The 25470-nt window shown below is 42.7% G+C and overlaps 2 protein-coding genes across 11 annotated transcripts; one reads left to right on the top strand and one right to left on the bottom strand.

The window, feature by feature from the left end:
- Positions 1 to 2869: 2869 nt before the first annotated feature.
- usp48 (ubiquitin specific peptidase 48) lies at positions 2870 to 18295 on the bottom strand. 10 transcript variants are annotated; one of them, XM_081705518.1, is made up of 28 exons: positions 18285 to 18295; positions 17488 to 17622; positions 17092 to 17212; positions 16296 to 16437; positions 15828 to 15955; positions 15325 to 15449; positions 14505 to 14613; positions 13888 to 14025; positions 13568 to 13646; positions 13089 to 13268; positions 12596 to 12730; positions 12113 to 12262; positions 11310 to 11510; positions 11051 to 11165; positions 10603 to 10748; positions 10203 to 10274; positions 9771 to 9895; positions 8330 to 8452; positions 7833 to 7894; positions 7504 to 7614; positions 6941 to 7068; positions 6408 to 6514; positions 6078 to 6182; positions 5441 to 5635; positions 5129 to 5254; positions 4990 to 5038; positions 3856 to 3882; positions 2870 to 3607 (listed from the first exon to the last, which is right to left on the bottom strand). In XM_081705518.1, exons 2-28 carry the CDS (start codon positions 17619 to 17621, stop codon positions 3585 to 3587), a joined length of 3156 nt encoding a protein of 1051 aa, XP_081561644.1. In that variant the 5' UTR covers position 17622; positions 18285 to 18295; the 3' UTR covers positions 2870 to 3584. The 10 variants fall into 10 exon arrangements, 8 of the variants coding, with proteins under 8 accessions (XP_081561644.1, XP_081561643.1, XP_081561642.1 ...); XM_081705517.1 differs by lacking the exon at positions 18285 to 18295 and adding an exon at positions 18122 to 18278; XM_081705516.1 differs by lacking the exon at positions 18285 to 18295 and adding an exon at positions 18137 to 18278.
- Positions 17551 to 24897, top strand: ldlrad2 (low density lipoprotein receptor class A domain containing 2). Its single transcript, XM_035520352.2, has 6 exons — positions 17551 to 17647; positions 19575 to 20128; positions 21155 to 21655; positions 22143 to 22289; positions 22402 to 22539; positions 23536 to 24897. The coding sequence occupies exons 2-6, from the start codon at positions 20032 to 20034 to the stop codon at positions 23802 to 23804; spliced, it is 1152 nt and encodes a 383-aa protein (XP_035376245.1). The 5' UTR covers positions 17551 to 17647; positions 19575 to 20031; the 3' UTR covers positions 23805 to 24897.
- Positions 24898 to 25470: the final 573 nt, after the last annotated feature.

The raw sequence follows: 25470 nt of genomic DNA, 5'->3' as shown, positions 1-25470 counted from the left end.
ACACACGGAAAATAGGAAATTATATGTATATTATAGATAGATAGATAGATAGATAGATAGATAGATAGATAGATAGATAGATAGATAGACAGACAGACAGATAGATAGATAGATAGATAGACAGACAGACAGACACACACACACACATCTAGAGTTTTACAGACACAGAATATATGAATTTTATATTCTATATATTGCCGAAAGTATTCGTCTGTCTTCACACGCATATGAACTTGAGTGACATCCCAATCTTAATCCATAGGGTTTAATATGATGTCAGTCCACCCTTTGCAGTTTCAACTCTTCCGGGAAGGCTTTCCACAAGGTTTAGGAGTGCGTTTCTGGGGAACCATTCTTTTGACCATTCCTCCAGAAGCGCATTTGTGAGGTCAGACACTGATTTTGGACGAGAAGGCCTGGCTCTCAGTCTCTGCTCTAATTCAGGTGTTATATCAAGTTGAGGTCAGGACTCAGTGCAAATCAGTTCAGTTCTTCAACACCAAACTGTCATCCATGTCTTTATGGACCTTGCTTTGTGCACTGGTGCGCAGTCATGTTGGAACAGGAAGGGGCCATCCCCAAACTGTTCCCACAAAGTTGGGAGCATGAAATTGTCCATAATCTTTTGGTATGCTGAAGCATTAATAGTTCCTGTCACTGGAACTAAGGAGCCAAGCCCAACTTCTTAAAAACAACCCCACACCATAATCCCCCCTCCACCAAACTTTACGCTTGGCACAGTACAGTCAGACAAGTACTGTTCTCCTGGCAACCGCCAAACCCAGACTCTAGAGTCTGCTCTAGAGTCCAGTGGCGGGGTGCTTTACACCATTGCATCCGACACTGCATCTTTTCATTGTGCTTGTTGATGTAAGGCTTGGATGCAGCTGCTCGGCCATGGAAACCCGTTCCATGAAGCTCTCTACACACTGTTCTTGAGCTAATCTGAAGGCCACATGAAGTTTGGAAGTCTGCAGAAAAATGGCGACCCCTGCGCACTATGTGCCTCAGCATCCACTGATCTCCCAGTGTCAGTTTACGTGGCCTGCCTCTTTGCAGCGGAGTTGCTGTCGTTACCAATCGCTTCCACTTTGTTATAATACCACTAACAGTTGACTGTGGAATATTTAGTAGCGAGGAAATTTCACGACTGGACTTGTTGCACAGGTAGAATCTTATCACAGTACCACGCTGGATTTCACTGAGCTCCCCATTCTTTCACAAACGTTTGTAGAAGCAGTCTGCATGCGTAGGTGCTTGGTTTTATACACCCGTGGCAATGGAAGTTTTATACACACACACACACAGACCAAGAGCATTACAGACAGTTTCTTTTCTCTCCCGAGTCATTTCACTAGAGTGAAATGCCCATGACTGCCTCCCTGTGCACTCATCCCAATTTAATTTTAAATCATGATAAGAATATGACTGGAATCAAAGGCCTAATGCCCCAGTGAGAACTTTGAGTGCTTTTAGCTCCTTTGGAGTTGGTAACTGTAATGGTCTCCTAACTGGACTCCCCCAAAGACCATTCAACAGCTACAGCGCATTCAGAACGCTGCTGAGAGTTTTAACCAGGACAAAGAACAGAGAACATTACTCCAGTGCCAAGATCTCCACACTGGCTGCCAGTGTTGACGTTAAAGCACTACTATACATCTACAAGTCACTGAACGGATCAGGCCCAGAATACTCAGGTCTGCTCGAAGAGTTTAAACCCAGTGGGGCTCTTAGATCCATGGACACAGGCCAGCGTCTAGCACCCAGAACTCAAACCCAACATAATGATGCAGCATTTCACTTTTATGCTGCACATAACTGGAACCAGGGCCCAACTGAACTTAGATGTGGCAAAAACAGAGATTTTTATAACTAGGTAAAACATTTGTTCCCTAGTACTTATAGACAAGCTCCTGTGTTACATCTGGCCAAACTTTATCCAGATATTCATGAGTGAGAAAACAAAAACATTTAACAAACATGAAAAAAATTCTCTAAGGCTTTGTGCATCAGACCCCACAAATGCCAAGCACCAACCTCAGATTGGTGATTAAATAGATTAAGGGGAATAGACAAAAGATTTGTGCAATGATCAATACATGGGTGATTGTGAGTGAGGCAGTGGAACGAGCTGGGATTGGTGTGTGGGCAGTGGAAGGGAGCTGGGATTGGTGTGTGGGTTTTGGAAGGGAGCTGTGATTGGTGTGTGGGTTTTGGAAGGGAGCTGTGATTGGTGTGTGGGTGTATGGTGCCTGACAAGATGTTATTTTACCGTGTCTGTGTAAATCACTTTCATTTGCCATTATTTATGAAACTTGCTACAAAATAAACTTGCCTTTTCTCATATTTATCTGCCAGTGAAACAGGAAGTAGTGAAATGGCTTTAGACTTAGATGTACTTATAGAAATTTAACATAACTCAGTGTCAACCACAGGTGTTCCAGTTGATTTGAGCTAAATTTCTGTCATATTGTCACTCTAAGATCCACCTAATAAAAACACCAAAGACAAGAAATGAAACAATAACAATGTAAATTCCTCTATATTATCTATACCATAATCTATCATGAATTAAGTTTTATTGTTCCATTTTTTGGTAAAAGTTTGATGCTCCTTTCTCTCCTAGTGCAGAGAAAACCTTACCATACAATATCTTAGTCATAACTATGAACTAGATTTTTTTGCATTAATTTGTATGATTGGCTGTCTAGAGCTACTAGTTTCAGGGAAGGGGGTGTGATGGACTCTGGGTAACTACAATGAGCAAGAAGAGGTCTGGATGCTCATTTATAAGAGTCTATGGATCTGTGTATTATAGATTATAGATATTATAGATAACTCCATATATTTACACACCAGGATGTCTGAGCATGTGAAAAAAGGAACTTTATTGCCCATATGAAAGACTTACAGAAAAGAATAGTTCACACAGAGGCCTGCATAACATGTCAAGTAGTAGCAGAACACGTCTAAACTATTTTGCAAGAGTTTTTTTGTTTATTTTTTCCTATTTTGGAAATGAGTGCCTCTCTAAAGATCGGTTTACTAAAGTTATTTTTGGTGAGGGTATCATTGTGATTACACAGACACTTACATTTTTAATATTGAAGTTGCTCATGCATTCGTATGTATATCTGAGTGAGATTGCAGGGTGTAGCCATGTGATTCCGTTGAATGAAACTTTGTGCCTAGAAATTGTACAGATGTGTCATCCAGCAAATCTAAGCCGGGTATCTACACATCAAGCCATCATCTCAAGAGAACATCACACTGGCACCAGCAAGAAGCACTGTTATGTAAAGACCGTTTAATGTCCCAACCCGTATTTTTTCACAGTCATGGTATGCACTTACAGAATGCATCAACATCTTGTAATATTAAAACTCAGCACACCTGTATCCAAAGACAGACGCTTTTAGGGGAGGCGCAACATTAAGTTACAAAAATAAAAGAAAAAAAAAAGAAAAAAAAAAGTTGAAAGGCACAAAAACAAATCTAACTTCGAACCCTCAAAGATTCTTCAGACTAATTCAAGCTTCTCTCTTCAGTGAGATGTTAGCGTTCATCCACATCAAGAACGTCCATCAGTGTCCTAGTAACCCAGTACCTGTATATTGGACAAAAAATGTTAGCAGATTTACAGATTCCCATGCCTAGTGTTAACAGGTTAACAGATTCTCATGCCTATTCCACTGAAGTGATGACAGGCAGTCACTGACCAATCGGGTGTGTTAAAGCAGGGAAAACATTAACCTCTGTCTACTAATGAGAAACTCTAGCATTTATTTATAAAACCTGTTAATACACAACAATATCAAATATAGTATATACTGCAACAGATGATAGACTTCTTACCTTTAAATCCTTCTTCAGGCAAGCAGACTGAAAAAAGAATATTTTGCAAAAATCACACAAATGTACTAGGAAGATACACTCACTGGCCACTTTATTAGGTACACCTGTTCAACTGCTCATTAATGCAAATATCAATCAGCCAATCACAAGGCAGCAACTCAATGCATTTAGGCATGTGATGTAAAGGACTCTGAACATGGCCTGGGGATAGACAGGCTGGTCTGAGTGTTTCAGAAACTGCTGATCTGCTGGGATTGTCACGTACAGCCATCTGTAGGATTTAAAGAGAATGACCCAAAAAAGAGAAACTATCCAGTGAGCAGCAGTTCTCCGGATGAAAAAGCCTCAGACGAGAATGTCCAGACTGATACGAGCTGATAGAAAGGTAACAGCAAGTCAAATAATCGCTCGTTACAACTGTGTTATACAAAAGAGACTGGTTTCTTGAACATGAGAGAGTTCACTGAACTCAAATGGCCTCCAGTCACCAGATCTCGGATACAGTGTGCACCTTAATCTATGGCGCACCCGATACAGTGTGCACCTTAATCTATGGCGCACCCGATACAGTGTGCACCTTAATCTATGGCGCACCCGATACAGTGTGCACCTTAATCTATGGCGCACCCGATACAGTGTGCACCTTAATCTATGGCGCACCCGATACAGTGTGCACCTTAATCTATGGCGCACCCGATACAGTGTGCACCTTAATCTATGGCGCACCCGATACAGTGTGCACCTTAATCTATGGCGCACCCGATACAGTGTGCACCTTAATCTATGGCGCACCCGATACAGTGTGCACCTTAATCTATGGCGCACCCGATACAGTGTGCACCTTAATCTATGGCGCACCCGATACAGTGTGCACCTAATCTATGGCGCACCCGATAGTGTGCACCTAATCTATGGTGTAGATACAGTGGTCAGAGAGTGTACATGCAGTAAAGAAAGGTAATTTCTGCACTTTTTACAAGTATTCTATAAGTAAAGTACAATTACATTATTCCTGTTCCAAGTACAATTAGGCTACTTTTTAAAATTCAATGAACTTCATTGTAGAAGGTAGAGAATACACCACAATGACCAGAAAATAAGGCCTACAGACACAGACACACACACACTTCTAACCTTGGTATGCATCGTCCATAGCGGCATAATCTGCAATAGGTTCATCGGCCTACACCACCGGAAAGGAGTTATGTCAGCAAAATATATCAAATGGATGAAATATTCATGGAGCCAGTTTCTGTGATCCTGGTTGCAGTACCTTCAGACATATGATGCTCTCTGGGAAGACTCCCAGGCTTCCCAGAGTAGCCGAGTCGTCAGTCAAACAGCGGCCATCTATCGTCAGGTTCTGGTCAAATGGGGCGACAGAGAAGGCGTGCATGATCTGCAGAAACAAAGTCACGTGAGACAAACCTAACATGACCTAGAAATGCACGTCCTATTTACTGAGAGCTGAACACTCACGAGAATGCACAGTGTCTGTGCATACAGAGCAGGGATCAGGGTTAGGGTTAAAGGTAAGGTTAAATGCAAGTTTTAAGTTAACAACACTCAAGTTAAGGGCACACACCTGGATTTTGAGTTCCTTCAGGGTCTGGTTGGCAGAGACGATGAGGGCCTTCTCCCCGCGGAGTCTCCTGTGTCGCATGCTCCTGCGAATGCCAGACTTCCCTGCAGTGGCTGTGCAGGCCACGGAGGGGACGCATGACGGAGCTGTGCTGGGACTCGCGTCACTCAGCTTCTGACGCTTCGCCCCGTCATCAGTCTGCCGAGCCGAGAGGGACAACCAACAAACAGGAGTTTAATCTGATTGTGTTTACAAGATGGTTATTCTTTCTATAAAATATAAATCTATGGACTGTTAGTTGAAGTTGTTTTAAATAAGATGCTGTAGAATAAACTATCAAATCTCCCTTAAAAACCGCGATCTACTGTTTTTTCATGCGGTTTGAATATGCTAAAGCCACAGAATAATTAACTTCATGAATTTACAGAAGGTGAGTGTGTCGTTAGTCTGGTTATTATTTCCCTTCTGCTGTTCTGGTTCGCTTTCTTCTGTTTCCCTAAGCCTGAATTTCCTTTATTTCATGATCAAACTGGAAACGTCATCGTTTGTTTTTATAAAAGAACGCATTAATAAACAAATCACCGTTGGTCGTGGATGTAGAAGTGGACCGGTGCGTAAGGATTAAGGGGCGTAGGTTTACCTGGTTAAAGTCGGGGTCTTTCTCCCCTTCCATTTTGGGCTCCTCTCTCTCATCCTCTGCCTCAGAGCCACTCATACTGAACTCAGGAGCAGCTTCCTTAATCATCTACAGAGCAGAGCAGTGCAGTACAGAGCAGAGCAGAAGAAAGATCAGGAATGAATACAGACAAGGCCTTTGGAGCGTCACTTTTATTCACGGATTCTTGAGCCCAGTCCTTGGACCCACATACAGGGCATTTGGGTCTGTGCTGTACATTTGAAGCAGATATGTCCCTCTCAAAGGCCTTGATGTTAGATAAGTGTGTTAGTTGCGTGGTAAAAGGAAACTCACCCGCTTGCTGTCAATGACCTTTCGTACGTAAACTGTAGCCTGAGCGTACTCCCGCAAGTCCCTCTGCTGCTGGAAGATAAAGCCCTCGCGGCATTCTCGACACAGCTCTGACAATGCATGAAGACATGACACACAAAGCCGCATCAGAGACAGATAATGTTTCAGCCTCAGCCAATTAGGTTATATCAGTTTTACACTTATAGGTGTTTTGTGGTTCTCAATGCCTTAAACCTCTTTCACTGGCTGCTTAGGGCCTAGGACTAGGGTTAGAATTAGAGAGTGTTAATGTTAGGGTTAGACATGGTTTGGGTTAGAGAGGGTTAATGTGAGGGTTAGTGTTAGAGAGGGCCACAGAACTCCACAGTTTAGTGGTTTCTGCAGTTTTATTTCACTGGATAATTATGAAGCTTCTCATGGGTTACATCAGGAAACGTTTACCTGGTAAATCCTAGAAGGTAAAACCACAAACTACTACGACCCATTAGGGTTATGGTTAGGGTGCGGTACTGCATGTGAAGGCTGTGCTGTGTTACCAGGCTCGGTGCGGTACTGCACGCTACCGCTGTCTTGCATGTCTTGAGTCCTGCATATGCAAATTGGCTGGTCCACCAGGAACAGTCTGCAGATCACATCCCATTCAGCAGGCCAGAGGAGAGCTATACTGTGCAACGACAAACACGCACACACGCACACGCACACACACACACACACACACACACACACACACACACACATACACACGCGCGCACGCACACACATGCAAACACACACAAAGTGAGAGACAGGTAAGAAGGCTCTGTAACCATGGTTACTAGGGCTAAAAAAAGAGCAAATGGTATGGGATAGCTCTGAAGCTAAATAATTGTCCTAAGTGGCAATACAACGAAACTTGACCATGAAAGAGGACAGAACACGCTCCTTTAACAACAACAACAACAACCTGAGATGAGTTTCCAAAAACAACTTGACCCAGGTGAACTATTACGGTACTACACTTTGAACCCTCTTTGTAAGATTTAAGATTACAATCAACACTGCAGTGGTTTGAGATTATAATCTCGAGGTTCTATCTAGGGAAGGTTACTCAGTTACTCACTGCTGAGCATCTCCCTGAATCATGGAGTTGTACGTAAACATGAAGCCACCGTGAGGACACAGTAGGATGTTGTTCCCCACATTGGACACTGGGTTGGACTTTGCTGGCCTCCTGTGATGACACACAGTATTGCATGTAGAGGAAAGGAGCCTTGGAAATGTGTTGTTCTAGCTTCTCAAGCAGTTAGGACAGACTACACAGCTACACAGTTCAGAGCAGTTTACCAATTAAGCCTGAACCACTGATGGACAAAACTTTCCAATAAATATGCAAGCTTGGGACAATATGGGAAAAGCATATTTACTAACTAGATAAAAAAATTAATTCACCTGATGAATTTCCTCCACTCATCAACGAAGAACAGAGAAACAATATACAAGACATCAGTATCCTGCACACACACACACACACACACACACACAGATAGAAATTACAATCCTTCTCTTTAACAGCAAGAAAACGTTATGACAAATCTCAATTTCAAATGTTAATTAAACAATAGGAACAAACGTTAGCAGCATTAGGTATGAAGTGTTACTCTGATTAGAAACTTGCAGGAGGAGTTATAGTGGTGTTGCACTTATTTTTCTATTTTCAGTTGTTAGAACCTGGGAGCAAAACTGGCACTGCAACAGATCTAAAACACTGCATAACTGCTTAAGACACAAACCAGAACTACTACATAAACACTTGCGAGTTATTTACACAGTTCTTAAGAACAAAATGAAAAAATGCTGCTTATTGTATCTTTTATGGAGTATTGTGTAGTGTTGCAGTGCAGTGTTGACCGGTGTGAGTATTGTGCGGTGTTAATGTTGTGTCCCACCTGGGGCCATTTCTGTAGCGTGGGGCGATTCTTCTCCTGGAAGAGGTTGAGGAGGGAGTTCTTCTGCTCACTGGCCATCATTCTGTTCAGAGCTTCATTTTCTTTGCCCTCTTTCTCCATCCTCTGAGAAACAGACCACATTTAAAATGTACACTTTACTTACAGAAATATACGCAGCAGTTGAAGGATCTCTGGATGAAACGTCCTGTTTCTCTGGAAACTTTGTGTACTTCACTACTATGTTGTGGTGATTTAGGACAACAGTAAATATGTTTTGCTACAGTACATTAAAGTTATACACCTGGAATCTTCATTGGATTTCCGTGCATGTATGTATATGTGCATATATTTGTGTGTATATTATATTTAATTAATTTATTTTTTCCCTTTTCTCCCCTTCTCCAGATGTGATGTGGGGAGTTAGGACAGTGTGGGGACAGTGTGGGGAGTTAGGACAGTGTGAGGATTTAGGACAGTGCGGGGAGTTAGGACAGTGTGAGGACAGTGTGGGGAGTTAGGACAGTGTGGGGAGTTAGGACAGTGTGGGGACAGTGTGAGGACAGTGTGGGGAGTTAGGACAGTGTTAGGACAATGTGGGGAGCTAGGACAGTGTGGGGAGTTAGGACAGTGTGGGGAGCTAGGACAGTGTGAGGATTTAGGACAGTGCGGGGAGTTAGGACAGTGTGGGGACAGTGTGAGGACAGTGTGGGGAGTTAGGACAGTGTGGGGAGTTAGGACAGTGCGGGGAGTTAGGACAGTGTGGGGACAGTGTGAGGACAGTGTGGGGAGTTAGGACAGTGCGGGGAGTTAGGACAGTGTGGGGACAGTGTGAGGACAGTGTGGGGAGTTAGGACAGTGCGGGGAGTTAGGACAGTGTGGGGACAGTGTGAGGACAGTGTGGGGAGTTAGGACAGTGTTAGGACAGTGTGGGGAGTTAGGACAGTGTGGGGGTTAGGACAGTGTGGGGGGTTAGGACAGTGTGGGGAGCTAGGACAGTGTGGGGAGTTAGGACAGTGTGGGGAGTTAGGACAGTGTGGGGAGTTAGGACAGTGTGGGGAGTTAGGACAGTGTTAGGACAGTGTGGGGAATTAGGACAGTGTGGGGAGCTAGGACAGTGTAGTATGTACAGAGTCTGTTGCAGTGTTTCTCGGCCCAGTCTGCACAGAAGCCCCACACAGTTGACATATCCCATGCGTATCCCATCTCCCTGCACAACCCTGCCAAACACTCGGTGCTCCTGATCACTTGACTGTGATGCAGTGTGAGCAGGGACGGCACTAAGGGCCATGGACTGGGTGAGGACTGGGCGAGGACTGGGCGAGGACTGGGCGAGGACTGGGTCAGGACTGGGCGAGGACTGGGTCAGGACTGGGCGAGGACTGGGCGAGGACTGGGCGAGGACTGGGCGAGGACTGGGCAAGGACTGGGCGAGGGGCATTACCGTGCACTGCTGACATGACTCTTGACGCTGGCTGAACTCTGGCGCTCTGGGGAAGTACACCTTCAGTTTACCCCACACCTCATGCGAGACCAGCCGCCTCTCACCCTCATGAATACTCAGACCACCTGGACAGGAGGAGAAGATTGTGAGAAACGCGCGCACACACACACACACACACACACACACACACACACACACACACACACACACACACACACAAAATAGCTATTGATATCTGATGGCTATAGTTTGAACTTTGTATTCTGAACATATAAAGGAACTTTATTAGCACCCTGCACCCTATTTTTGACAGTTTTTATACAAAAATAACACTTTTTGACCTAAAGATTCACAAACATACACAAGTTATATATGCATTACATATGTGCTGTAAAGTCTTTGTTAAGGCCATGCCTTCCCAAACAGACCAACCATGACAGCAGAGAATGTCCTCATTGAACATCTTCATCTCCTCCTCATCACCATCATTGTCTTGTTCACCATCTGTTTACAAGATGGAAACACAAATAATGCATACATAAATGATGAGACAGGCCTCAAACACACATTTACATTTATGGCATTTAGCTGACACCTTTATCCAAAGCGACGTAGAATTATGACTGAGTACAACTTGAGCAATTGAGGGTTAAGGGCCTTGCTCAGGGGCCCAGCAGTGGTGGGGGTTGAACCGGCAACTTTCTGATTACAAGTACCGTAACCACTGAGCTACCACCGCTCCTGCCCATTTAGTCCATGTTCCTGGACAACACTGAAAAGCATGAGCCGTTTTGCCATTTTTTTGCCGAGTGAGAGCGAATCTCCCCAGTACCTTCCGCACCTGTGCAGGTGGGTTTCTCCCCGTTGGTTTTGCAGTTGGTGTGTTTAGTCTCCTCCTCTTCCTCCTCCAGCTGTTCCAACGCCAGCTGTCTCCACTGTCTCAGAGACGCCTTTCCGATCCAGAACCCTTCATCACCGCTACAACACAGCACCAGCAACACCAGGAATTAAATAAGATTTCCAAGATCACTGCTGAAACACATCACCAGCAATCTGATTATCTAGTAACCCTGCCAGTCGCTTCAACACTACAGCAGAAATTACATCAGGTGTCCAGGAACCCTGCATAATGCTTTAACACAATACAATACAATATAAACATTTAAATCCAGCTGTGCAGAGGCCTAAAGCTTAGCAGACAACCAACACTGTTTTGGTTTTTATTTATATGCCAATAAAGCAGAGTTTTATTTAGAGGTCAATGACGCCCTGAGTTGTACCTTTTCAGCTGGGTCTTGGCGAGGTTCGTCACTTCTCGGTAGTCTTCACTGAGCTGATTTTTAAGCCTGAGGACTTGACAGCGGCGAGTAACACAGTCTCTACACAGAAAGGACCCTACACAGCCCCACGGGCAACGGGTGGACATACCAGTGACGACCACACAGTTAGCCTTTCAATCCAAACAGGACAGTTATTCCTCAATTAAAAAAGCAACCGATTAAATGTGAACAAAACATTAGGGCGCTAGCCAGCCCTTACGGTCTACTCTGGGTCCTCCACCATAGCGGTTGAACAGCCTCTCCGCGGCGGCGTTGGATATGCGCTTGGCCTCGCCGATGCGGTCCGGGTGCAGTTTGCCGTGCATGCACAGAAAGGGGCTGTTGTCAATCGCCTTGGTGGCTGTCGAGTCGTCCAGCCACTTCTTCAACCACTCCACAGGCACAAATTCAAAAGGCTCACCTACGGAGGTCAAATAGAAATGTGAGGACACAACATGTCCAGGAGATGGTGCTGTAGCCCTTAGTCAATGAGGTGAGTGCAAAACCTGTGTGAGGTGGGACGAGAGACCATGTGACAGTCAATACATACAGAACATTTTGAGTGTTAATGGCATATAAATCAATCCAAGCAGAATTTGGAGAAGTTTTTTTTTGGTTAATACTGCTTTTCCCCTCTCATATGTTATATCTGCCACTACTATAACATGGTTCATCAGTACTGGTGTCGAGATGATGCAATGCCAAAACACTTTTTTTGGTGCCAACACCATCATTTAATATTTCTATGCAACAACTGCAATAGTCTGTTTGGCATGAGCATGTGCTGTAAGTCCAGTGATAAAGCACTAAATGCCTTGTCCAACAAAATGGCATCAGTCGATACCAGTAATAAATGTGTCTGTGCAGACAGTATCTGGCATTGTTTAAGGCTACTAAATAAGTCTATTTTATGATTTGACTAAAGTTACACTGAATGATTAAACTGAACAGAATGCAGTAATGAATTACTAAGTGAAAAACATGAGCACTTCTCCACCTTTCCTTGGTTCTACAGTGTTTTACCGTCTTGCGCTGGTAGGAGCTCATAGAGCTCCTTGACCTCCACGTGCTTGGCCTTGCCTTTGTCCACACTCTGCCTCCTCATGTCTACCATCTCACTACACCACTCCTCAAACTTTTTATTGTCTTGGTCCACAAGCCTCTGGAGAAAGGCTTTACAAACCAAACACAAACACAGAAAAACACCACCAAAAAAAACAAACAAACACAAGGATTGTTAGAAAGGAAAACATTAACGACAGCACACATCTCCATTTCAGCTGTAGTAACGTCACCGGCTCTTTTCAGTGAAGTCTCTGTGTGACTATCCAACAACGTTTTTAGTGACAATTCAAACACATGTGACTTCCACTCTTATTGAGACTAAGGGCCTTGTTCTCAGTGGGCCCCACACATCAGTGCAACAGCATGTGAAGAGGGAAGACTGATCCATGATCAGCTGTATAAATATGCCTATGATATAGCACGAGGGCCCCATGGCCATACCTGGCACCTCCACATTGGTCTGGGTTTGGTCCTCCTGGTCTAGCCGACGCTTGTACACCAGCATGTAAGCGTTTCTGGAACAGTGAAAGCCTTTGCTATACTTTGGCTTCCGCGTTTGAGACTTGACAGTTTCAGCTGATGACGAAAATCAAACAGGAAACAAAACAAACAAACAAACAAAAAAAAAGATTGGAAGGCTTAATTAGATGGAGGTGGTCATGTCTGGCCTAAAGCTGCATTACACATTCAACAACAACTCTGAACATCTGTCTGAGGGCTCAGGTGACTGCTAGCGTCTGTCTCAACCAACCAATCTATGAAATCAAGTGTTGTAACGTAGGGTTTGAGAGTACCTCATCATGGTATGGTGACACTTAGTGCCATGTGTATATTATGTAAATGACTCTGTATAAATGCCATGTGTCTGACGGCGATTAAGGTGCGAGAACCCAAAGGTGCTGTGGAGTGAACAGGTAAGCACTTTGCTCCTCACCTATATCCTCCTCGAGGCCCAGCTGTAGCTTCTTGCCCTCCATTTTCTCGATCTCCTCGTCATTGAACTTGTACCAGTCGTTGGTGCGGGAGTCTCTGACATGAGCAATGTAGTGGCCAGAGTAGGCACTCACGCCCCGGTGGATCAGCACAGCACTCAGGTCATACGTGCACTTCTCCTCTGGAGAAATGACACAAAAACGCACGGCGTCAGCCACGGCTTTAACGTAAACAGAGTCTGAGGTTTTACAGAGGAGTCTGGAGTCATTTACATTCCTATCAGAAGGCACCTCATGTGCTGTCCTAGCTGTGACCAAATCAAACCCTTCTCCCCCCCTTTGGTTATGTACGCTGTCGTATATAATATAGTAGAGTAACAGTCACTACTATTCAGTCCAATCTCTACCACATGGAAAGGATGGATAACAGGGGGAACATGTCAGGGCAGAGTGTTTGATATGATGGTCATTAGAAATGTACCTTTTGCTTCCAAAAACGAGCCCATTTCAAGAATTTCTGGAAAACTAATTAAGTTGTTCAGTTTCTTCTTGTGACCAGACTGCCTGGAACCCAAAAAAACAAAAACACGAAACTATTTAAACAAAGCTATTTAAATGCTGACAACAAACATTTATATGATGCAATGTGCACTATGCTAACTGATCCCTGACAACTTTCACCTGTTAGCAGCAAGATCTGTAACATCAATAACATTTTCAGTGAGGTGTAACTACACTGCGAGGCCCTGGATGCTGTATTCTTTCTCTGGTAAGAGAGCGGTGTGTAGATGTGCATGTGACTTGCCTGTCAAACACGAAGCGCATGAGCTGGAGGTTGAGTGTGCGGGGCAGGCTGTGCAGCGTGATCCTCCGGGTGGCGCTCTGTTTGCTCTGACAGTTCTCACAGAAGTAGCGGTTATCCCCGTCCAGCTTCTCCTCCTAAAGCAGAAGCCAGGTACAATATGGGCATTGTGTAATCCTAACACTAACCCGAACCCTAAACCTAACACTAACACTAACCCAAACCTTAAACCTAATCTTAAACCTTATCCTAACCCTAGCACTAACCCAAACCCGAACCCTAATCCTAACCCTAGCCCTATCCCTAATTCCAGCTCTATCCCTAATCCTAACCCTAGCCCTATCCCCAGCATCCCGTAACAGGCACTGAAGGGCCTGACACTGTTAGGATGGAGGTGCCCCACCTGTTTTCAACTAATGGAAAACCCTGATGCTGTTCAAACAAGGTCACCAGGTTTGTGAACTCTTTATCCAAACATCTTAATGCCACAGAGTGTCTGAACCCCTCTTGTTCAACTAGCAGTGCACTAGGCCTACTGTGCTGAGATGTATTACATAATGATTACAGCCTTGATGGCGTTTGTGACACACACATTTAAACGTCACAGGGGCCTCACCTTGAGGAACTCCGTTACACACTCTGCCAGGGTTTTGTGGCCTTGGATATTGAGCTCCAGCTCATAGAAACGAGATGGAAGAGCAGATGAGCGGCCACACTGGGTACATCTGTCTCAGAAACACAATCAGACAGTCAGTCAAGCAAGCAATAACACTATACAGTTGGAATAACATGTTATTATACCAGTGTAATACCTAATATGTAAAGTGTAATAGCAAGAGAATGAGCATAAAAGATTTCATATTTCACATGCTCAACTACAAAACGCGTGCCAAAATGAATGCAAATGACCTCAGCATTGCAGTGAGAAAGTTAACCTACTCAATATAAACATAAATGTCAATCAGTCAGAAATAAATGCTAAAAAAGTTCAACTAAACATCGCCTTTCAAGTGCACACAGAGGCCAAAAAGAGGCGGCAGTAGAACTAATATTGAAGTACAAAAGCTGAGACGTTTGACTTTATAAAACCCAGCCATAAAGTGTGGGCGAAATACGTCACCCAAGGAAACCCCAGCATTCCAAATCCTTTTCACTGTCTATGCCATCTGCTGTATTTACCTCCCAGTGCTGCTGAAATGCAATGAATCTGTAGTCTGCACAAAGAGCCACCTCATTGGTACCAGATGCCCACCGAGTATCAGTGTGTTAGTCACACAGATGTCTTGGTTGCTTAGATTACTAATACTTAGGTTGCACCAAATCCATCTTACATGAATCTTTCTGCAGTACCATTACTGCCAGCTGCTCCCAAAATATATGGTTAATTTATATTCAAATTTCTGTGTGTTTTGGACTATGTGTCTTTGCTGACTTACACTGTAACATAAGAGAATTCTCCACAGAACTGCTGCTGGATCACATTCTGAAGGGTTGGGTCTTTCTGCTGGGATAAAGTGTCTTCCAGGAGTGAAAGGAAGAGTTTGGAAAACTCCTGTGCATCCTAAGGACAGAGGATTAGGAGAGACACATTCAAACTGCTAGACAAGAGCTCCTGAGAATAACTAACACTTTTACCATTTTCAGGGCAATACTAAAGACTACTTCCTTTTCTGATATCGTGACAAGCTGTTAACAGCAATAAACCTAACATACAAGTTACAACTGCTAAAAATGTCATCAAAGAACCATTTACACTAGTGGACAAATCTAACCAGCCCTCCCCTCAAAACACTGTCTGATGCCCACATTAATAGACCAAGAAGGAATTTCAAGCGAGAAATCACATCAGTTGTCTGAAAGCGCAACCCCAGTCAAGAAAAGATGAAAAGTACAAGCGACTCTGTTGGAGCCCTCATGTATCTTTCAGTCCTAGGTTTACCTGCTGCTGCCCAGTATTAAGTCCCAGTGCTTTCACCAGACCCGAGGGGTCGATGTACCTTCTGGTGCTGTTCTGCAGCAATGCAAACAGGTACTGCAGGTGTTCACATATCGTCCTAGGTTCATATTCTGTGGGTTTTTCACAAATGCAGACACACAATGGGCCGGTGTAATTTCTTTGACATCTTTTTTAGATATGTTTCTATATATGCCATACACAATGCCTCATATATGCCTCATATATGCCAATACACAATGCCTCATGTTCTGGTTTTAATCAGTATATTCACTTGTCTTCATATTGCCAAGCTAGTAAAACAATTTGGTACTTGGTATTAACACAAAAGTGATCTAGGTTCACTGCTCATAATCTCAAAGTGCATACTTGCACAACCAACTCTCTTTTAAAAAAGGTCATATAAGCAGATAAGGCGTCTGAGGATCGACGCAGGTCTGGACGCAGCCTAACCTGACTCTGTGCTGTGCCCTTCTGCCCTGGAGTTCTGGCACAGGTAGAGCGTCCTGCGCAGCTCCAGGTTGTGGAACCACACCTGGAGGAAAGTGTTCACGTAACACGTGGCGCCCAAATTCGTCAGGCCCACAAAAGTGTTCTAAAACAACAATGCCCAAAAAACATTTATTGATAAAAAAAAAAAAGACAACACTAATTAAATTGTAAAGACCATAGCTTCTCAGTGAGAACTGAGAGCGCCCTTATCTCATGAAAGTCTCACCTATTCATATTCCCATTTAGGAACTGCTGAAAGACCACGATGCCAAGACCATGTCAAATTTAGTGAATAGAAACAGAGGTCCTTTGTTCTCTTTAACTTGATTCTAACTGTCTTCTCACTACATGTAAGTGATTAGCTCCTGTTTCTTGTAGGTGTCTATCGATATCACATGACATTCACCAGTGTTGGAGGGTGGGGACTGTAAGCGGTGCTTCCATCGGAGTGTGTTGTCTGCTGTCAACAGTGTTTCCTGTCCTCAACTTTGCGGCATAGCCAACATTTCCATTAAAACTGGAGGTGAGTGCTAACCATGTTAAACTTAACATATTCAACTGTGTGGGTTACTGATGCTAACCACACTAAACTTAATATATTGAACTGTGTAGGTGACTGGTTCAGAGCATCAGTCCACAAGGACAGGTTTATGTAGAAACGCTTCGTGAACAACCCCATCACACTACTGTGAATGCTAATCCAGAAGACATTTCCTAATCTGCGTTCATGTTCAAAAACCATAACATATGGCCATACCTTATCTCTTCGTTCAGAGTTCGGGTCATCGATGTTGTGGAAAGTATTTTCATCGATTTCCCCTAACCACGAATGTTCCCCAATACCAACTAAACAATTTGGGTTCCCTTTGCAGTTGCGCCTGTTTGACACAAAACCATTACAGAGACTAAATGTAGTTTATTCTAGTAGATACATACACTGTGCCATGATGTCATATGTTCCAATAAAAAAAATGGGGTGGTCAAGCAATAACCTTATCAAATAACCACATTTCACATACCTGCAAGAACTAAAATCGATATTAATCAATAAACTAAGAACTGGGTAAAATAATAAACTAGCAAGCAATGACTGCAATCGCAGTACTAATCAGATAAATAAATAAAGTAGATATAAACAAAAAAATAACATTACCTGCATGCTCCCCTCTTGCACGCCGGTACAGCAATACGATATGCTAACTCAACATGTTCCTGCGTTATATCCTCCGGTTTGACTGTGTCGACCCATCGCCAAGCGGCTTTTTCGAGCTGCAGACGAGGAGCCATTCTACAAATAAAAAAAAATCAAGGCGGTAAGAGACAGTGTAACGTGAAATAGTACACAACACAAAACCTTACCTAGCCTGTAAAAAGTCGAGGAAATGTAAGTTAGCTATAATGCATTAGCTGGCCAACTAGCTGTTACTATTTTGTAGCTGACTTTTAACACGTAATGTTGCAGAAACGTAAAGATACCTGACCTAGCTACGGCAAACTCTGGCAGCAAACAGTTGCTAATAGTTTATTAAATGAAAACTTATTCCAGTAAGTTAGTTAGTTATCTAGGTAACACGTTAGGGACTAGCGTTGGTAGATACGTTAGCTATGCTAAGTAACTTTATTCTGTATTCCGCTGGCTAGTTTAGCACATATAGCTGCTAAGGCTAATAGCTGAGGATATTCTGTCATGTTATGCTACGCACTTAGCTAGCTTGAACGCTAACTAGCTAGGTAGCTAGTTAGCTGCGATGACTACCGAGGCATCATTCAATAATATGCGTTCGAACCTTGCTTGTATTTACCATGAACTTCTGCCAGTGCAGATACTTTAATAATTGTATTTTTTCACATTTTATTTAGGGTATGTTTGTATTTAGCGCCCTTGTCTCCGTTTTTAAATAAATATTTTCCTTCCTCAGTTTCAAACTTGTTTGAAGCGTATGTACTTACGCATGACGTATCGTTGCGTCTGACGTATATCGCGCGTTCACCAACGCTGACTGGTCCATATTCTCTTGGCCTCAACACGCATGTTTCCGTGATTGGTTTGACTACATGAAACCAGCAGACACCCTGGCAGCTAGATTTTTTATTATTACAAAGTGTGTGTGTGTGTGTGTAGTAATACAACTATTCAGTTTTATTTATATATATATATATATATATATATATATATATATATATATATATATATATAGAGAGAGAGAGAGAGAGAGAGAGATTCTATATATATATATATATATATATATATATATATATATATATATATATATATATATATATATATGAGAGAGAGAGAGAGAGAGAGAGAGTATTACTGAATAGTTGTATTACTATTCTGCAATAAATAGAGCGTTCAGAATACCTCGAACCAGTTGGCATGGGTCTGTTATATCAGAATAGGTTTACTATACAGGCAAATTATATTCCTTCACCTGGGGGAATTTCATCAAATGAGGTTGTTTTGCATGCAGTCTGCCAACATAATTCAAAATAGCATTTCTAAAGAAATATGGCACACTGTTTTGTAATATACACCTCTCTTCTGATAACATTGTTATTGTTAAATAAATCTAATGTCGATGTGTATTCCACAATATTGGTGTGTAAGTGCAAATTATTATTATTATTATTATTATTATTATTATTATTATTATTATTATTATTATTATTATATTCACGACCATGTGGTAATGATTGTAAGTAATGAATGTCTAACTTACTGTGTAACGTTACAGATTAATTACACTATTAGCTGCTGGATCAGCTCTTTTTGAGTCTCTTAACTTGGGTTGTGAGGTCACTGAAAGGTCTACAGGGGCTCACAACAGTGTGACGCGCACATGCGCACTCGTTACAGGATATTAGGGGTTAGAAACGAAACCTAGATTTAATCATGTAGAAAGTAAACCTCATCATTTTTCAATGGAGAATCTCTACTCGTAGTGCAACTTTTTAAAGGTTAGACTTTATTTCTGGTGAAAAAGCATGAATACAAGTTAATTCAAGTTGAAATCCAAAATGCTTTTTTGTTCCAAATGGAAAAACTGTTTTGTTTTGTTTTGTTTTTATGGCAGACTGAGCCACATAATGTATTGCACATTGCACACAATCACCGCAGACACACATCATGTAAAATAAAAACAACAATGTATAAAATGATGCAACTGCAGAAGGCGTGACATGAGAGATGGGTCTCCCTTCCTAATGGGGCATGTTGTGGTCTCTCTCTCTTCCCAGTGAAAGCAGGCGTGCGCGTGACATGGTTGACTCAAGCCTCGCGGTGGGGATGGGGGTGAATGGCGCTGTTTGGGCACTACGGCCCCTCCTTTTAACCCAGGACTTTGGGGCTGTTGTCATGGAAACGGCAGAGACGCATAGATTGTACCCGGAGACATCAAAGGCGCAAAAGTCGCGATGATAAAGAAGGATTTGCTTAGAGACATTTTAAGTATTACAGTCAAATTTTCACTGGCTACCTTCAATAATAAAAGGCTTTCTTAAACGGTCCACTTGTTAAACGTCCCTTGTGTGAATCAAAACGATTCTTTCTTTTTTTTTTTTTTCTTTTTTTTTTTTTTTTTACTTCAAATGACATTGATGCCAATCCGTCGGATTTAGTTAAAACGCCTTTGGAGGAGCATTCAAAACTTAGCGGACTGTGCGCTGCTTTAGGAAAGTGGTTGCGCTTTGTAGGATGGCCAGAGTGCGCGACGAGAAACGTGTCCGGCGCCTGTCAAAATGGCTTGTTCTTCTCAGCATAATGGCACTCCAGACTAACGCCATCGAGACAGGTATGAAGATGGAAGTTCAATTTTAAAGATTTATTCCGTTGTTGGTTTACCACTTGTTGCAATTACTCCTATCATTGTGTAACTAATTTATTTGTTGGTACAGGCGTTAGAGCTCTGGGGAGAGACTTTTTTTTTTTTTTCTAATATACAACACTTCAGCACAAGCAGCAGTCAGACTGATGCACTGTGACTTTTAAAATTCTGTACTCCAGAGAAAAGGGACCATGTTTAATAAGCAGAAATTACATTACAAATTACAGTTGTTTTGTTACAAGTTCTTTTATACTGAAGAGCAACACAACATGGTGTTTGTTCTCAATCATTCAGAAATCTTCACTTTTGTAAGCTCATGAGTTTTGGGCGTGCCTTCATTTGTGTGGGTTAGGGTTGGGGTGAGGGTGAGGTTTGAACATTGTCTAAGAATAATTTGACCGACAAACTATAAGACACATATAGAATGAATGTCTTTGCCATTGTGTTTGAAACTTTCTGTGGTGTTTTACTGGTCTTGATTACAGTGGGAACTGGCACTCTTTTCCATTTGATCTCAATCAAATCCTTACAAGGAACTCAATCCTTACAAGGAACTCAATTTTCTACTCTGCTAATTTTTAGCAAACTTAGTTCAGAAAACATGGTTACAGAATATTTTTGAATTATTGTTTCTTTCCCATTTATTGAAGCTTTCTCGGGACATTCCAAGAAGTCAGGCATCAAGGATTCACTAGTTACCCTTGGCAACAAAGCTAATAAACTCTGCAGTGGTTATAAATCTTCCTATTATTTGGTTCTTACCCAAGAGGGGTGGGGGAAATTCCCCCCCCCCCCCCCCCCCAAACTCTTGTTAGATAAACAATCAGGTTTGCTTTGGTCTCTCGCCTCCCATTATCACTGTTTCAGAGGAGTACAGTATATCAGAGCAAAGTCTGAGTGGTCTGTTCTCACCTCAGAGATGTAGAGTATATCTCACGCTATGGAAGACCCTGGAATGTGATTAATCCTTTGACTTGGTAAATGCCCTGACAGTGAACATGGTGGACTTCTGTGGCCAGATGGTCCAGGGAGATGGCATGATCATCCGGTCCCACAAGGAGTCACGCAAGTACTACTTTGTCACCATGGGAACTGACTGCCACCTCACGATGCAGTCTGCCACACCCCGAGATAAGGTGCAGTTCTACTTCCGTTACTTCCTGGTCTACAGCCTGCTGCGAGTGTCTCCGTTCAGTCCCGTACCCCTCGTCCCTGAGTCCGCCAGGGGCCCCCTCCTGTCAGGACCCACCCGGCCTGAGATGCGCATGGAGCCCACGCCAGGGGAGGGTCAGGGGGACCCCTGCCACGCCGGCTCCTACATACAATTCTATGATGGCCGGGATAAGACGGCGCCCCCTATTGGTCCACCGCTGTGTGGAAAGAGCCTGCCGCGTCCAGTACTTTCAACTGGTAACTATCTGACCCTACGACTTGTGACCAGAGGTACTCAACCCCGTGTGGACTTCGTAGGGGACTTCACCTCTTTTAGGCTGGGTAAGACCTCCAAATAAAGTGACTATCCTAGAATCATTTTATACCTGTACTTCCACCTGTACTTCCAACTGTACTTAAAGCTGTACATCCACTTGTACTTCCAGCTGTACTTTCAACTGTACTTATGAAGTGTATTCAGCGGAATGTGAAAGGATGTAAAAGACAAAAAAAAAAAAAGATTTACTCTGAAAACATTGTATATATAATTCTTGGAATTTGGTTTTATCAGAAATCAATATGCTATTTCCTGAACCCATATCTGTCAGGCATATCCCATGCATAGACATTTTTATATGTTTGGTGCTAGAACATCTGACAGCTATAAAAATCCCAAAGTTATATAAATATATATATATATATATAAATATATTAGTAATGGTCTTTACAAAAATACCGTTACTTAGCTCAAACTCCCTTAAGTGATCCTGTGTTGGCGTTAATATTCGCTTCTGTTTAAATGACTGTATGTCACTGTGTGGCTTTGTAGGGTTTAATCAGTCAGAATGCAGGGGTGAGCCTTACTTCAGCTGCCGTAACGGGAAGTGCATTCCCATGAGTCTGGTCTGCAGTGATGACAAAGGAATTGATAACTGTGGTGATGGCACTGACCTGCGAGACTTCCCAGGATGCATTAGTCAGTGAACAAAGAAAAGATCAAATATTATTTTAACTTGGTAAAACTTTCACTGTGTGCAGCACACGTTCATGTCCAGAACATTCTATGTTTCCTTTTTGTTGTGTTTAAGGTGTGTTGTCCACAGCCAGTGCTCGTCAGCCCCAGGTGACTCCGCCCATGCCCCTGCTGAACACGCCCACCCTGAGAGCATCCACTCCAGAGAAATGCAGTGGCCCAGATGACATACATGAACTGGGCTCCATCAGTGGTATGTCCCGCCTACACCCTCTGCTCTTCTGTATTTATCTAGATGAATTAAAACTGTAACTATACATCTGAAGTAAATAAGAAGTGACACTATGATCAACCCTTTTCCTTTTAGCCAGAGGAATGACAGACATGAAAAAATGACACGCTTTAAAGCGCGCGTGAAAAAGCTACCCGTCTTCTCCCAGATGTCCGTTCTATGCAGCAGTTTCATTTTATGTTTATGTAATGGTGAAGCTTTGATTTACAAAGGCCATAAAGCTAATTGGTGAGCACATGAATGCTGACTACCTCTTCCTATAGACAGAGCTATAAATCACCTGTCAGCTGTACTATCTAGGATCAGCTAGTGCCTTCAAACCATTGTTGAATTTATGTGTCTGCAAACAGGAAAGTCCACAAGTCCACTTGCAACGCTTTGCAAGTGTTCAAAGAAGTACAGCAATATAGTTCAGTAGCGTGCACTAGGAAACTGAAAGGTCAAAGGGACATGGATGGTCAGGATGTGTGACAACATTAAAGGGATTCTCCCCACAAAGCAAAGTTTACTCGCATTCAGAGAAGTAAATATGATTTTAGGGTGTTGTTTGACAAATGCTTGCTTTTAGTTATAGAGAGTCTTGTGTAACTATAAAGCCAAACATTTAACTAAAAACACACTACAATCAATTTAAACTACTTTGACTACTGAATAAAATGTGTTGTTTGAGGCTTATCTTTAGAGTAATCCTTTAAATGTTTTTTTTTTCTTTTAATATGCTCTCCAGGTTCAAACAAGTCTCTTAATTTGCAAATAAATACATTTTTCCAGTGTAAAATACATTCTAATTTACGATAATAAAATTATGAAATATAATCTGTTTTGATATTTTCAAAATAAGCACAACTCAGGTTACAAACCTCCAAAACCTGACAGTTAAGTGGTGCGTTTGAGGTCTGGTGTTATGGATGGCCTGGCAGCTTGTGTATAGTAACCTGCTATCCCACAATCCCTCAGAGTCACAGTCGTACATGTTCCTGCTGGCCCTCTACGTGGTGCTGGGTGTGGTTGCTGGGACTGCGCTGCTCTGCTGGTGCTGCTGGTCACCCGGCTGGTTCGTGTGGAGGGTCAGCGTGTGCCGTTTCATGCCCTGCTGTAACTCCTGCTGGGCCTCCTGCCAGCTGTGTGGACGGAGCTGCTCACAGAGCAAAGAGCACCGCATGGCCAAGGTCACGCCCCAGGGAGCCACGCCCACCGTGGCCCCCGCTACCACCGTGGCTGTATAGACTACGACAGAACAGCGAAGTTGGACAGGCAAGAGTGAACGCTTCTTCTGGGACGAACTCTCAGAAAGAGGGTTAACTTTAATGGCTGTAACGGTAGAGTGTGCATAATGTTATAGGTGAAAAGTGCTCTTTGTCAGGGGGGGGTTGAATATTGTATTTGGGTTTGTTATATGTTTTTTTTTCTATTGCTTTTATATGAAATCAAGTTCTCTGATGCTACTTTTTGTGACTGAAACCCCTGTTCATAACCAACTGTGACCAAACAGAAGATCTGCTCATGGACAATGAAGATGATTTCTACACTTTTTCAAGTTATCATACCGAATAATATTATCATACCGAAGAAAACACCGATGGAGTATTAAATTCCAAGTTTTTTTATGAACAACAGATATTCCTAAAAAAAAAAAAAAAAAAAAGGATTGCATTTTTCCTTTGAGAAGGAGTAAGATACTCACTGCATGCAACAGGAAAAACAAGGCAATATAGAAAGAAAGGAGCAGATCAACATATTTAGATCCCAACAAATCCAAACAAATCCCAACAATTCTGCTTCTGAGAAAATATTTGTAGACAAACAGTTTCATTATTCCCAGAGCTATTGTCAAAGATGCGTATATGTGGCAATTAGTCTGGGGGTCTGCTCGGTGAATATCTCTGACACCATCAGAAGCATTTTTCTCACAGCTGTTGCTCAGATACCAAGTCGTGTTCTACGTCTCTTTGTCTGTGCCCGTGAGTGTGTTGCAGAGCCCCACTGCATCCTCTCAGTGTGGCGTTAGTTTGAACTCGTTTTATTCCTCCACACATTTGATGTCTCTGTACTCCTAAGGGACGTGTTGGGTATGTGTAAGTGCACTGTTGAAGGATTTGGGTTGGGTAAAGACAAGAATAGGGTCATTGGGAGTAAGAGAGTTCAATATAAAATAATGTTTGTGGTTAACTTCAAATATATTTCTAAGATCAATCAAATGGCATACCAAAAATGTGATAGGACAGCTTTTTTGGTGTTTGTTTGAGATGATTATATGATACCAGTGTAGATTAATTCGTTAAATGTTGTTGATATAATAAATGTGCTGAGGTAAACACAGCTATGTGGTGGAATTATCGCGTACTTCCGTGCTGCACAGTACGTGAAAGCAGCACGCGAGAACGGTAGCGTGTCCGAGTACGTAGTCATCGTGAAACAGTACGCGAAAAGTCCCCGGATGAAGTACCGGCTCGGGAGACGCACGTCTATCCCATGATTCACCTGGAGCAGCGCAGGCTTCGAAGCTAACGGAGATCAAACGGCCCAAAGCGCGGAGGCCACTATTTACAAGCACGATAAAACCAGAAAAATAACAATTAAAAATAATTTTGTTTCTGTCCAACCCCAAGTAACGTTATGAGTAGCGTGGCGCGGAGTGACAAACACATGTTGTCTGATTTTTATAATTGATATTAACGTAACTTGTAAGGCTAGCAGTGAATGCAAGCTGAGGTAATTGTGTTCGCTCACTAGTTAGCCGGCTAAGCTAATCGCGGTAGCAGGAGTAAAGAAAGTTACCTCAAGTACAAAAATGACAGCGAAGGGGCTTTCGCAGCGGTGCTGTGACGTCATGCAGCATATGACGCTGGTAAAATGGACGTAGTCCGAGTTTAGATTATTATAGAATACATT

The sequence above is a fragment of the Electrophorus electricus genome, chromosome 22, assembly GCF_041902795.1.
Source record: "Electrophorus electricus isolate QZ-2024a chromosome 22, ASM4190279v1, whole genome shotgun sequence".
NCBI lineage: Eukaryota > Metazoa > Chordata > Actinopteri > Gymnotiformes > Gymnotidae > Electrophorus > Electrophorus electricus.
This window is presented reverse-complemented; position numbering and strand designations above follow the sequence as displayed.

Coding starts and splice junctions, on each gene's coding strand:
- ldlrad2 (XM_035520352.2), top strand. CDS start 20,032: ATGGCCAGAGTGCGCGACGAGAAACGTGTCCGGCGCCTGTCAAAATGG. Junction 21,656..22,142: donor CTTCACCTCTTTTAGGCTGG/GTAAGACCTCCA, acceptor GTGGCTTTGTAG/GGTTTAATCAGTCAGAATGC. Junction 22,540..23,535: donor TGAACTGGGCTCCATCAGTG/GTATGTCCCGCC, acceptor ACAATCCCTCAG/AGTCACAGTCGTACATGTTC.
- usp48 (XM_081705518.1), bottom strand. CDS start 17,621: ATGGCTCCTCGTCTGCAGCTCGAAAAAGCCGCTTGGCGATGGGTCGAC. Junction 13,269..13,567: donor CTCGTTTTTGGAAGCAAAAG/GTACATTTCTAA, acceptor TCATTTCTCCAG/AGGAGAAGTGCACGTATGAC. Junction 3,608..3,855: donor GCCTGAAGAAGGATTTAAAG/GTAAGAAGTCTA, acceptor TCCAATATACAG/GTACTGGGTTACTAGGACAC.